The following is a 13,611-nucleotide window of genomic DNA, read 5'->3' on the forward strand; positions in this document are numbered from 1 at the left end:
ATTAGACACAAATTGATTAGCATTTATCAAACTTTTTGCCTCAGTTTACAGGATAAAAACATTATCTATCAAATCCCAGTGTCACATCATGATATCTAAATGTTCTTTGTTTATTGAACATTATAAATTATTAGCCAGAATATTCTGCAGGGTAAAAAAGGAGCTGAAACCAAAAAAAGTTAATAAGATTTGATCAGTGCTCCTTCCACCATCCTGCCATAAAGCCCTCTAAATGCTACTCAAGGTCACCAGCTGTATAACAAGGATGGTAAATAAAATGTTTGCAGAGTAAACCATACAGCTTTAATATTTTTCTCATCATAATGATTCACATGACACAAACATTTCTTGCAAAAATATAAAACGTGTGAAATAAATTCTCAGGCTGGAGTAGATTCGGGATCACTAACAGGATCACTACAGTTCAGTTTCTCAGGCAAGTTTCCACAGAAAGACAAAGAAAGACAATAGCAGCTCGATTCTCAGCCTGTCATCTTCCAAAAAGTTTCAGAGAGAATCACTCTGAAAATAACTAATTAACTAATAACTAATTTGTTAATCTGCAAAAGTATGCTTGTAGAATAAACTTGATAATGTTAACAGAGTTCCTGAGTTCTTAGTCTAAACACTCCTGTTTGAAATAGAGGCAAATCTCATCAGTAAATAAACATCTCTGAAACTAATAATGAATACCAACTTACCACAATTTTTAACAGGGTTTAGTGAGCATGCTAACAAGCCAAAATGCTAAATGTTATATTATTCTACCTGGTTAACAAGTAAGTGGCAAACATTGAGTATTTTACCATGATACCATCACTTTGTGAGTTAGGTTAGCTGGCAAATTGTTTTAGAAGTTCGCAGCTAGCTAGCTAGGTGGCTTCTGTCTGAGACTCGGAGACAAGTAAAGTTTAAAATATTTTATGTATGATTGAAGTTTTGTTGAGATAGTTAGAAAGGCTAATACTAGTTCCCCCAATACCCTTTGTTTGTATTAGTCAGATTATTGTGGCTTCCAAATCTCTACATTGGCGATGGCGAATGCAAAGTTAGCATGACATAAAACACCTGAATTGTCCGTTAACACAGTGGTTCCAAAATGGTGGGTCATGGTCCAAAAGCAGGTCATGGGTCCATTCTGAATGGACGGCTAATGACTCGGAACGTTTCAAGTTCGTAAAAAACACACTTTATTTTGAGGTACAGTGAATTTCTGGCACAAAGCTTTCATTTTGAAGTGCTGTTTCCTGCTGTAGAGTGAGTTACTAACAGACACCTACTTGACAGAGACAGCAAACTAGCTCGACTAAATGGCCAAACGCAAGTATGACGTTGAATATTATTAATCTGTGTGGACCTTGAACAATGACTAAGGAGAAATCTGGACCCCATGGCTGGACCAGTTGGGAGCCACTGCTTTAATATATTGAAATCTTGCACGTTAGCATGCTAAAATTAGCGTGACAATTGTATCAGTTCCCCAACCTCCAGTTAGCTTGATCTGTACTCTGAATGACCACAACAATGAAAATGAATCCCACTAATATTTAATAGTTAACATGCTAACTGTATGCTAATATTCTGTTGCGTAACATCAGCATTCAAAGAGCTGAGCCTGACAAGCTGAGCCTGAGATGTCCTCAGAAGGCCACCATACACACGACAAACCCTCCCTACACCACTTTCATGACAAAACTTGATTGTCCCACTAAGAATACAGTTTTTATTCATCTACTAATGTAGTTCTCTGGTGTGTGATGAGTGTAACAGATTAGGAAGGAGTATGCTTTTGCAGATAAACAAACCAAAAGTTCTTATCAGTGAAATTCTCCTTTTAAAAGAGTTTCCCAATAGTGCAAAGACATCCCAACAAGGAACAACCAAAACATTACAGTCAGATCAAGACGTTTGTTTCTTCTGAGTTAGCGTCACATAGAAACTCTACACAGCTTTATGAGATCTAAAATGTAATAGCGACATCATAAAAATATGCTAATTTAGCTGAAAAACTTTATAAAGGCTCTGGATTTTCTTTTTTAGGTAGCCCTTCTGCGGCTTGGCTGGCAGTACAGACGTTTTATTGAATGTTGAATTCTGGGAGAAAAATCCCTCCAGATTTTGGCTCACAGTTTGTTATGGCTTGTAGATAAACGCACTGAAATAGGAAAATGTGTTAAAAGTAAAATTCTCTGGACCTGAATTATCGTCAGTGTCGTCACACAGCTGCCTGACCGTCACCTCCTGGCTGTCCACGAACACACCACGCGGCCTCCATGGTGACAGTTTCCATGGACTCTGTTGACCGTTGTGGGACTCCTCAGATCTGCTTCCTCGTAGGAAGTGTTTTACTCTCCGGGGGCCTCTAGGGATCCTCGTCCATGTCGTCCAGGTTGGGCGACATGATGAAGTGTTTGGGACAGTGCAGGCCTCTCTCGTCGGCGTATTCCTCCCAGCGGGCGTCGTCGCTCTCGTGGGTGATGTAGCGCTCGCCTCGCTGCGTCTCGAACTCCCTGAGGTCCAGCCAGGTCTGGTAATCCTGCAAGAGGACAAGAACAACAACATTCAAGCACAGGGACCAGTAGTAAAGAAATACTTCACTCCCAAAATGATGATGTATATCAGTACTCTGGAGTCCGGAGTTGAATCTGCAAGGAAAACTTTTTTGTCTCACATTACTCTGTTGAACGGAGAATCCAGAAAGTGAGAAAATTCTTGGTAAATTGAAGTCATAGACAACTGGGTCTCTTCAAAGCCAGACTCTCCAGGGGCCACTAGGCGAGGTAAAAAGAGCTGCTGGTCTACCACTGCCTCGACTGGTATTTTGTAGGTGTTATTGTGCGCCTTTGTTGTTTTACCAGATTATTGTGGATTTTCTCTAGTTGTGGATTCTTCGTTCACCGGAGGCACGAGATAAAAATACAGTTTTCTTCATCAATTCAACATAACACAGGGAGAGTAATTGATATACAAGTGGTTATTTGGGGGGTGAAGTATTCCTTTAAAGTCCCTGTAAACACATTTTCCCAATCAGCTTTTTGGATTTGTCTGTTCTTCGTCTCACATTGAATTACAATGTGATGACACACAAATATGAGCCAGTCCCACCCACACAGTCTTGATGAAGCAGCAAATCTCTTAGGACAACTACAGATGTTTTTTTCCCCAAACTTTAAAAGAGTACTCAGACTCACAATGGACAGTTTTTAAAAAGGTATACTTTTCTTAAAGCTGGAAGAATGCCATTCCTTTGCTTTAACACCTCTCCTGTCCTGCTGCAGAGCTCCCTGAGGTGTGTGAAGTCAGTGAGAGGCAATTTGGTTACCTGCAGCCAGGGGTGGCTCAGTGACTTGTCCACGCTGTAGCGCTTCCTCATCTTCACCTGCAGCAGGTTGTTAATGAGGTCTGTGGCTGTGGGGAAAAACAATCAGAAAAATCTGCTTTGGATCTGATGTCTGATCCACAATCATGTCTCATTTATTTATTCAATTACTCAAAAAACAAATTTTAAGGATGAAGGAACATAAAAAAATTATTTTGTATAACTGAAAAAACAGAAAACAAGCAAATTCTTACACTGAAGAGACTTCACTCAGAAAGTGTTTGTTTTTGCTTGAAAATTACTTAAACAATTATTTGATTGTTAGAATAGCTGCCAATGAATTTTCTGTAGATCAACTAATCGATTAATGGTTGCATGGTTGGTTGGATTAATGGTTCTACATTTACTAGCTGAATGTTGAGAAGTTTTGTCAATTCTTTGTGACTTAGTCTTCATCTCAAACTGCTTATGGACTTAATTATAATATCAGCTGTGGTACTACGGTCTCTTTAAGTCTCTGTTTAATATGAGAAACACCAGAATTAGTGATCTGGTCCATGATAAACCGTCCCTCACCCTGCTCTGAGATCTCCTTCCAGGGGTTGGATGGGTACATGAAGGCAGCGTTCTTGATCTGGTCGTCGATGTCCTCGTCCTCGTTGAAGGGAAACGTCCCGCTCAGGCTAACGTAGATGATGACGCCGACTGACCACATGTCCAGAGATCTGTTGTAGCCTTTGCTGCGAAGCACCTCTGGTGCCAAATAGGCCGGAGTGCCGACCACTGAGCGACGGAACGACTTCTCCCCGATGATACGAGCGAAGCCGAAGTCACAGAGCTTCACCTGGGGGGAGAGAAAGGTGAATGTTCCTCCAGATGACATTTCAGTAATTAGAGGTGTTCTTGAGCTCTCTGAAGTCCCATCAAACATTTTGAGCTGTTCTAACCTGAGGGAAGGGTTCAGCTGAAGCCAGGAGAACGTTTTCGGGCTTCAGGTCACAGTGGACGATGTTTTTGAAGTGAAGATGTCTGAGGGCCACCAGGATCTGTGGATGTAACATGTACAAGTTGATTTATCACTCAACAGTTGGGACGCAGCAAAAAACATTCACAAGATGAATCTTCTGACAAATTCACACATACAGACACAAAAAACATTGACAAACAAAATGGGGTTCTCTAAAAATTGTCTAATTTCTTTTAAATGTAACACCAAAATCAATTTCCGAATACATTTGGTAAATGTGGCTGCAGAATCGTATTTAACTCTGTCTACACCACTGTGTGTAAATGCATTGATCAATTAAGAGAAATAGTCAAGCAACAGAACATTTCTTAAAGACAAATGCCAAGAATGATGTGGTTGCAGCTTGTACAATGTGATGATCTCGAAAGTTATGGGTATTTCTGACATCTTATAGACCCAAAGATTAATTAAGGAAACTAGCAGCAGATTAAGACACTGTTTAAATCTGGCAGCCATCATTCTGAGGTCTCTGGTTGTTACTGACCTGTGTGACGAGGAACTTGGTGAGGCGTTCTGGCAGCCGACTCTTCTCGCTGGATAAAATCATCTCTAACATGTCTCCATGAAGCTTCTCCATGACGACGAACACCTGCTCAGGCGTCTCAAACATGCACTCCAGGTTAACGATCCCCGGGTGGTGGAGGTTCTGTTGGAAGCAGGACGGGAACATGAGCTCCAGCTCAGGCATTTAAACTTAAAATAAATATCTTAAGTTTAAGCTTCCAAAAGTCCTAAATTAGAAAGTCTAAAAGCTTGTTCCAGCTTTGTTTCAGATGTAATTCAGTGTTGTGTTAAACTGCTGACAGACCTGGAGAATGGCCACCTCATTCCTCAGCTGGCTCTCCTGCTTGGTGGGAAACCTCATTTTGTCAATGATTTTGATCGCCACGTCTCTGCCGGTCTTTCTGTGTTTACCTGCAGAGGATACAATTTTAGCTCTCCACTGATCTTTTTATTTGTCTGTAATTCAGCTAACTTTAGAAAGAGTGATGTGGATTCAGCAGGAATAAAAGGAAATGCAATGGTGATCCACAAATGCAGCAATTTCTCTCACCTCCATAGACAATCCCAAATTGTCCGGAGCCCAGGACCTCATCAGCAAAGATCTGATACACTGAACTGATATCCTGAACAACACAGAGATTTCAAATATCAGCAAATTTAATTACTAATGACATGCAAATAAACATATTTTTACATTTGTCTGTCCTGATTATTAGTCAGTGACACATAGTGACACTAGAATATGAAGACAGTGTTTTTTCACCCACTGAGTATGGAGGCCCACAAGTGACAAATGATAAATAAATTTTAGAGTCAGACAGACCATGAAGAATTTCATTGTCAGCAACTGATTCACTGTAATTATTGTGTACATGACAGTTAAAGAAGTTGAAACAACAGTTTATCTCTAAAATTATTGACTGAATCCCCACCAGGCTCAGCCGCAGCATACCACATGCCAGCTGTACACATTTTAACGAGTTCAACTGTGAACATAATAGCATGCTACTTGCTAACAGGTTGACTGACATGCCAAACACCAGCAATACACAATATTTATTAACGTTCATTTTACCATGCTAATTACGGGTATGTCAACGTGCTATGGAAGTATGCTGATGTTGAGGTGTGTTCAGCAGTGTTGGAGGAAGTATTTAGATCCTTAAGTAAAAGCACTAATACCACACTGTAAAAAATACTAAGTAAAAATATAGTACAATATCATCAGAAAAGTAAGTAATCTCAATCTCAGTCCTGTACAGTAACTATTAAAATGTATGTATTAAATTATATTTTTGAGTGACATTTGTCACTTTAGAACTCCATAAATGAAAAAATCATCTTCAGACGCTGGAGAAAACACTAACCTTCTCCATCTTACCATTTTTTAAAGATTCAGCACAGAACATGTTGGGTTTTACTTGTGGGTCTGGTTTACTAAGGTTTATTCACTTTCATTTTACAACACAGGGTTGCACAATGAAACATATGATGTTAATTTATGTCCAGAGGTAGGAAGTATTTTATGCTGAATATTGTGATGTCACTTTGACCTTTAGGAGATAAAATGTCATCACTTCATCATTTTATCTTATTAAACATTTGTGTGACGTTTTGTCATAATTAGTGTAAGAATTCTTGGGTTATGGCCAAAAACATGGTTTGTAGGGTCACACTGACCTTGACTTTTGACTGTCAAATTCAAATCAATTTATTCTTGAGTCAAAGTGAACATTTGTGCCAAATTTTTAGAAATTCCCTTGAGGTGTTCTTTAGATATCGCGTTCACGAGAATGAGACAGATTCAAGGTCACACTGACCGTGAACTTTGACCGATGACCACCAAAATCTAGTCTGCTCATTGCTGCGTCCAAATGGACGTTTTTGCCAAATTTGAAAAAAATCCCTTAGGGCGTTCTTGAGATATCACGTTCACGAGTGTGAGACAGACCTACAGACGGATGGACATCCTGAAAATATAATGCCTCTGGCTATGGCAATCGCTGGCATAACAATATATACCATTACTTTTGACCATATAATACTACCATATAATATATGAATCTTTCAATACATTTATACAAAGAGAGAAAATGCCTCAAGTCATATGAGACTTTTGTAATAACCTCAAAGAGAACAATTATAACATCACATAGTGACACATAAAAACACATATGACTTACCACATTTTCTTGTATCTGGGAGTTGGACACTGATATGCTGATAGATAGCTCTTCTGAGGAGACAAGTCAAGAAATACAGTATTTCAATGTACAAGTAATCCATAAACCACACACACGTGTAAACCCCGTCACCTACAGCACCGACGTGTGAGGTTTTATTTTTCTAACCTTCAAATCATTAAAATCTCATTTCCTATGTTTCCTTGTTTGTTAGAGCAAGAGATGACGGAGGAAGATCTGTTTGTTTAACACATGATGAAAGAACATTGAGGATGTCTCCAGCTGTGATTACCATCTCCAAATCATTTTCCAGATTTAACAAGAATTAAAGCCTCTATTTCCTGTGTGTGTGTGTGTGTGTGTGTGTGTGTGTGTGTTCACATGCGTGTACATATAAAGGAAGATCTAAGTGTTGCATGCTGTGTTAATGCAGCCTGACGTCAAAAAGCCGAGGGCACATTCTGTTCAGAGGGAACCTGCTGCTGCTGTGAGTGAGTTTCCACTGATGAGCTGATATTGATTTCAGATTGCTAGCACATGGTTTGATCAGGTCATCCCTCCCTGTGATCAATACCAACAGTCTGCTGTAGGTAGGCAGCGTGCTGATGTTCAGGTCATCTGTTAGGTCATCATCCAGAGAGTTTATGTAACTTTATTGACAGAAATGTAAACTGTGGGAAGCACAGATCTGTAGTAAAGCTACATTCTTGTAAAAGCCTTAAGTTATTTTAATAGAAAAGGCTTTTATTTTGAAACAGGCAATTATTTCCCAGAGGAGCAGAATCCATTCCCAACTCTGGGAGACTTTTACTTTGTATAACGTGCAGGAAGTTTCATTTACAGGAGTTTAGAGGAATAGTTTGACATTTTGGAAAAAGTTAATTTGCTTTATTTTCAAAAGTTAGATGAGAAGATTTATGTCAATCACATGTATGTGCGTTAAATACAAGGTTGTAGTCGAGATGCAGTTAGCTTAGCTTAGCTTATTATACCATGGTCTGGGTGAGTACTCCATCTGATTGGCTGCAGGCTGTCTGTTAAAACTGATGATGGACACCTACCAAGTAGCTTTGGTGAAACCGTCTGTTCACTGGTCTAATTTAATGTGCTGGCTACATAACAATATGAGTAACCATAGTAACAAGGAAGCAAGGAAGCCTCTGTTTACAATTTCTTTCCAACACTGAGTGCAGTGCTTCAGTGCCTCTTCCTCTGAGCTCCACAGGATGGAGACTGTAACACACAAGCTGCAAGAAGTGCACTGACCCCGTGAACTTACTGATACTGTTTAACACACCAGCGATCATCTAACATCCCATTTACTATTCAGCTTGCTGCTTCAGGCTGTGGCTGACAGAAACATGAACAGTTTCATGAACATGACATTTGTTCATGAAAATCATGATACTGATATGGGGACAATGGGCCTCATTCAGTAATATCTTATTACAGTTCTCCTTACATTTGTTCTTAAGAAGGTCCTCAGAAAAGTCTGCGTCAGATTCATGACGTGTTCTTAAACCCCAGAGCTGTTCACAACTGTACTCTTATAAAGATGCAACCCATTGTCGTTGTAAGTTGAGGGTGTGTGCACTAGTTGTTCCTAATTAGCATAGACAAACGCCCAGCAAATCCCCATACAAGGGCATGTGACTGCAGAGCTGTGTGCACACACAGAAACTGAAGAAGAAGAAGAAGAAGAAGAAGAAGAAGAAGTTGAGAGATCAAGTCAAGAATGCCCAACTCAAAGCCTGCAGAAAGCGAATGCCAAACAAAAACAGCTAACCTGGCTCAGTCCAAAGACAAAAAAATCCACTTGCTAGCACCTTAAGCTCAAAATTTAACAAAGAAGATGTAATTAACCAGTGTAAAAATGAAATATAACAAAAGACTTTGGACAATGCTACACTAGCCTTTTCCCCCCTCCTTCCGGTCTTTGCGCTATGCTAAGCTAATCGCTGCCTGACTCCAGACTCCCTTCTGGGGAAAAAAGCAAATAAGCCTACGTCCCTAAGTTTTAAATTGTTGCTTAAAAAAGCTTCCAGCAGTTGAATGAGCAGAATCAGTTCTCATCACTGTCAGGATATTATTGTGAAACACCTTCATTAAGAGAAGACGCTGAGGAACAGCTGATTTTTCTGACTTCATGTTGCTTAGGAAGTGTTTTCCCTCTATCTACTGTATTTGTTTTATGGGGTAAAATTTTGTAAGTTGTTGGTCATTCTCACTTTAAACATCAGTTTCCTGGAAGAGAATAAATATGAACACGTTAAAGTTCATTACTGAAGAAATAAGTAATTAGGAAATAAGTGTAAAAATATAGACAAAACATATGATAATATATTGTTGCCATTATTAAGTAAAAACTGCTGAAATTAAACAGAAACAACTGAGTTTTTAATGGTATTGGATTATTTCACAGTTTTGGAGGATAATTACATGTTTTGTTTTAATGTTTAAATATTGAACACCTCAGATCTCCAAACTGAAGTCATACACAGAGTTCAGATAAAGACGTCACGCCGACCATGAACGCAGCATTAGTGCTTGCATGTCTGCTGTTAGATCACTATTCCTGGCGTTTATATAACTTTATTGACACTACATCCTGTATTAGAGCTTCAGTCTGCTTTTATAATGAAGTTTAACATTCGCCTGCTTTGTTTTTATTACATCTTTTTTTTAAATTTCTGTCATCATTTTGTTTCTCTGTTACTTGTTTTATGTATTATTACAGTAATAAAAGTCCACTGTTGGACTGAATGTCACTGAGATGATCCAAAAACAAAAACAAAAAGCCTTGTTACATCATCTGTCCATTAACTTATTGATGTGCGTTGCAGTAATTTCATTGCAAAACAAAACATCTATTTTGGGAGAGAAACTGAAGCTTGACATTAATTACTCAACAGGTGCTAAACACAGCTGACTGCTCCTGCTAAAGTACGACTGGTTTTTAACAATGAAGTACTTCCATAATAGTTAATGGAGATATTTGGTCCATTTAGTGCAGGAAGTCTCATTTTGGGATGAAACTTAAAACTCTTACTTTCAGTCGAAAAGACACTTTAACCTGAGATGAATCAGAGCGGAAAATCCTCTGAAATCCCTTCAATCATGTTAAAATGCCAGCAGCAGGCGGTCAGGTTAGTGTGTGTGTGTGTGTGTGTGTGCACACGCTTGTGGAGGTGGCGAGGTTGTGTAACAGAAACAGTATTTGGAAGCTCTTCACAGACAAATCCATTAAAATATAAAAACAGAGTCTAATCTGATCTAAAAGAAATGGCTCATTACTGTGTCAAAGGGACACACAGTAACATTACACAATTTCTCGTAAAGCTCAGTGGGTAGGCTTCTAGAAATTAAACAAAAATGTGCACATATTATTTATTTAATCTCCTTTAACAGCAGTGTCTCCCTTGAGGCACTGAGTGACAACCGGTGGAGTCCCTCAGGGATCATTGTTTGGGATGATCTTAGATTTTATTTTCTTAATGCTTCCCCACGGACACGTCGTACTGCAGGCATAGCATTTACATATTAAAAAGTAAGTCTGATATTTTATATTTTTCTTAATGTTAACAAAGCCCATGCAAAGAACAAGACCAATATGCAGCTAAAATAGTCACTACAAATGGAGACACATTTGCCAAAAACTACAATGATCAGCTGTTTTAGGAAATTCCTGAGTTTATTAAAAGATGAATGTATACATTTGTGACAAGATTTTAAAGAGTTATGTCTTCAGTAAACATATGAGCTTGAAAGTGAAAGCCAAGGACAAGGGAGAAAAAAAAGTGTGAAAGTATTGACAAGAGTATCAAATTGTTTTTTTTCTGTCTTTTAATGGGATTTTTTGCGTCATATCCATCTCTCTTTCTCTCCCCTCTTTCCCTGTCTGCCTCTATACTATCAGCTGTCCAATAAGGGCAAAAATGCCCCAAAACAAAATGTTTTAAATCATGTAAGTAGTTAAAGTCCCCCTCCACTTACAATTGGGTCCTTCTTATGTTCATGTCCCCTAAAACGTGTGAACATGACTATACCGACATGTGTCTGTGCAAAGTTAGTCACTAGAGCGGTATTGTCCTCTACTGAAGGTGGCGATGTCTGTGCACTTCCCTAAAATCTGAGATTCAAACATACCCCAGGCGAGCTCGATAAGGTATGCCACTAATACGGAAACAAATTGCTGCAACACCACACAGGTAAAGAAGCCTGAAACCCTCTGTGCAGAGCGGACTTGTCAGTACAGTAAAAGTTTTGACAGCAAACATTTTAGAGTGTGCATTTTTGGATGTAAGCCAGACCCTGGAGCTTCCTTCCATCATTTGCCAAAAACCTCATCGTAGCAGTTAATATTATGATTTACAACTGTGCCAGCCACTGCCAGTTAGCCTACAAGCTAACAAACAACATATATAGAAGATGCTATCTACACTTACCATTCTGATACTTCTGCTAGTCGCCAATTTTGGAGCCAGCAGACTCCTCATCTGAGCCTGGATCTGACTGAGGCTCAGACACATATGGCTAAATCTCTATGATGTTTCCTCTAATGCTAACACCACCTATCTTGATGCACACTGCTCTATCACCTGCCGCAAGCAGCTCTGGACAAAGTGGAGAGCGAAAGTGAAAACTACCGCAGCAGCAATGGTGGTCGGAGGCCACATCCAAAATTTCTCAATGAGGGAGAAGTTTTTTCTAACTATTACGTGGGAAAACCATGTTACACAAGATATTTATGTTTTCTTTCTATTATTTGGAGGAGTTCTTATCTGCAACAGATTCAGCTTTTTGACATTTTCTCTCAGATTTTCACTTTCACTTTAGTTGAATCACATCCTAAAGCTGACCTCAGCAAACACAAAACTACTGTCTTTTTCTATATCTTTTACAGAAGACAGGCTGAAGACTCATTAAACTTTCAGCCTTAGCTATACTGTTATCTTTTCATACTTTCATGCCAAAGAGAACATTAAGTTGGACTAGTTTCTGGCAGTAACTCACTGTGGTCCTTCCCCTGGCTGGGCCCGGTGCCAACGCTGGCCTTGGGTGTGACAGGCATCATCGCCTGTCGGATGGCCTTCTCCCAGCTCTGGCCTACATCTCGCCCCACGCCGGATGCAGCCAGGATCGGATTGTGGTGCAGGCCGCCGTTGTCCTCCCCGACGTAGTACACCATGCTAGCCGTGATCACCTCGAAGCAGTGAGGGTTGCTGCCTGGGGGTAGGCTGCCGAAGTCCTGCGCCAGCTCAACCTGAAGTATCTCGGACAGCGGGATCTCCTGTAGTTTGTTAGAATAGATAGAGGTAGAACATTTTGATTCTTGTCCTTGACATAGGTTACATACAAGTCCCATAAAAGACAAAAGTAATCAGTTGTTGGACGTACCTCCACTTTCAGCTCAGAAACTCAAACCTCTGCACTTGCAAAACATCTCCACCCTTCACATTCTGCTAAACTGCACTAGCTATATCCATCTTAAAGGTCATTTCAGCCAATAAGAAGCATCCACAAGGTCTTGAAATAGTCCAAAGGACACTGTTTCAGCTGGTTGTTCCCTCCATCCTAACACCTCTCCTCTCTATGCTGAACTGTGAGACCCTCTTTGAATTTCAGTGTTTGAAACTTCCCTTCCTTCCTTTTCAGGCAGAGTGCAGAAAAAGGACCCTCCACCCCTCCAAAAAGCCTAAACCCTGCCAGATCAAACATATAAAGGAGAGCGATCGGCCCAGTGGTGTCTTCATGCCCCTCAGTGTCATCTGAACGTTTCGTGTTTTGCCAAGTTCATCTCCCCCTCCTCCTCACTCCAAACCACAAACTCAGATCAGCATCCATTCATCCTGCCGCGCTGATTAAAAGGCAGGACGTGCCTCAGCCGCTCTGGGCACGAGACAGCGTGGCGAGCAGCCAGAGAGACGGCAGGGAAGCAACCAGAGGTCCCAAAAACCACCATAAGTCCCCCGCCCTTCTGCCTCGCCCCCCTCTCCCTCACCAAGCTTTTGCTCTCTCTTCAAAGGGAGGTTGCTGCAGCGCTTTGTGGTGAAGGTCAACAGGTCGCTGGCAGACATGAGATAAAAGGAGGTGGAGCAGGAGAGAGGGATGTGATGGAGAATGGAAAGAGGCGCAGCTGAACTGAACTGAAATCACTTGTGATCATTTCGTATTTCAAGATAACAAAATTCATTTTTTGGAAAGTTGGACAGTCAGAGAAAATTGTGCCACATGAGTTTTTGGGGTTCAACTTTTTACCTCATGTTTAACTCCTGTTCTCAAATCACACCATGGCCGTGGAAAATCAGGGTTTCTAATGGGTTGACAGGTGTCCATTAAAACTGTAGAGCAGGACGCCTCAAACGCACAAGTCATCAAAAACCAATCCAAATTAGCATTTAAAGTGAAGAAACAGTTGATTAATATATTAGCTGATAGAAAGAAAACAGTTTCAGTCATTCTCTGGTTCCAGCTTCTCAAATATCTGCTGCTTTTCTCTGTGTTATACGCAGCCACAGAAGAACTACTTTTGCGTTTCCTTGCAATATACTTTAGTATTCCCCCTGCTCCATAGGAAG

The 13,611-nt window shown here is 40.2% G+C and overlaps 1 protein-coding gene across 1 annotated transcript in view; it reads right to left on the reverse strand.

Annotated features, from left to right (window-relative positions):
* Nucleotides 1-91: 91 nt before the first annotated feature.
* The window catches only part of LOC126398685 (serine/threonine-protein kinase D3-like), a 57,962-nt gene continuing 44,442 nt past the window's right edge, over nt 92-13,611 (reverse strand). Inside the window, exons 11-19 of the mRNA XM_050058230.1 lie at nt 12,047-12,323; nt 7,034-7,086; nt 5,401-5,473; nt 5,155-5,261; nt 4,831-4,992; nt 4,267-4,365; nt 3,896-4,163; nt 3,323-3,408; nt 92-2,536 (exon numbers count right to left, since the gene is read on the reverse strand). Of these exons, the coding sequence (XP_049914187.1) occupies nt 2,363-2,536; nt 3,323-3,408; nt 3,896-4,163; nt 4,267-4,365; nt 4,831-4,992; nt 5,155-5,261; nt 5,401-5,473; nt 7,034-7,086; nt 12,047-12,323 (1,299 nt within the window). The 3' untranslated portion in view covers nt 92-2,362. The remainder of the gene's footprint in view (nt 2,537-3,322; nt 3,409-3,895; nt 4,164-4,266; nt 4,366-4,830; nt 4,993-5,154; nt 5,262-5,400; nt 5,474-7,033; nt 7,087-12,046; nt 12,324-13,611) is intronic.

The sequence above is a fragment of the Epinephelus moara genome, chromosome 12 (genome assembly GCF_006386435.1).
Source record: "Epinephelus moara isolate mb chromosome 12, YSFRI_EMoa_1.0, whole genome shotgun sequence".
Lineage (NCBI taxonomy): Eukaryota > Metazoa > Chordata > Actinopteri > Perciformes > Serranidae > Epinephelus > Epinephelus moara.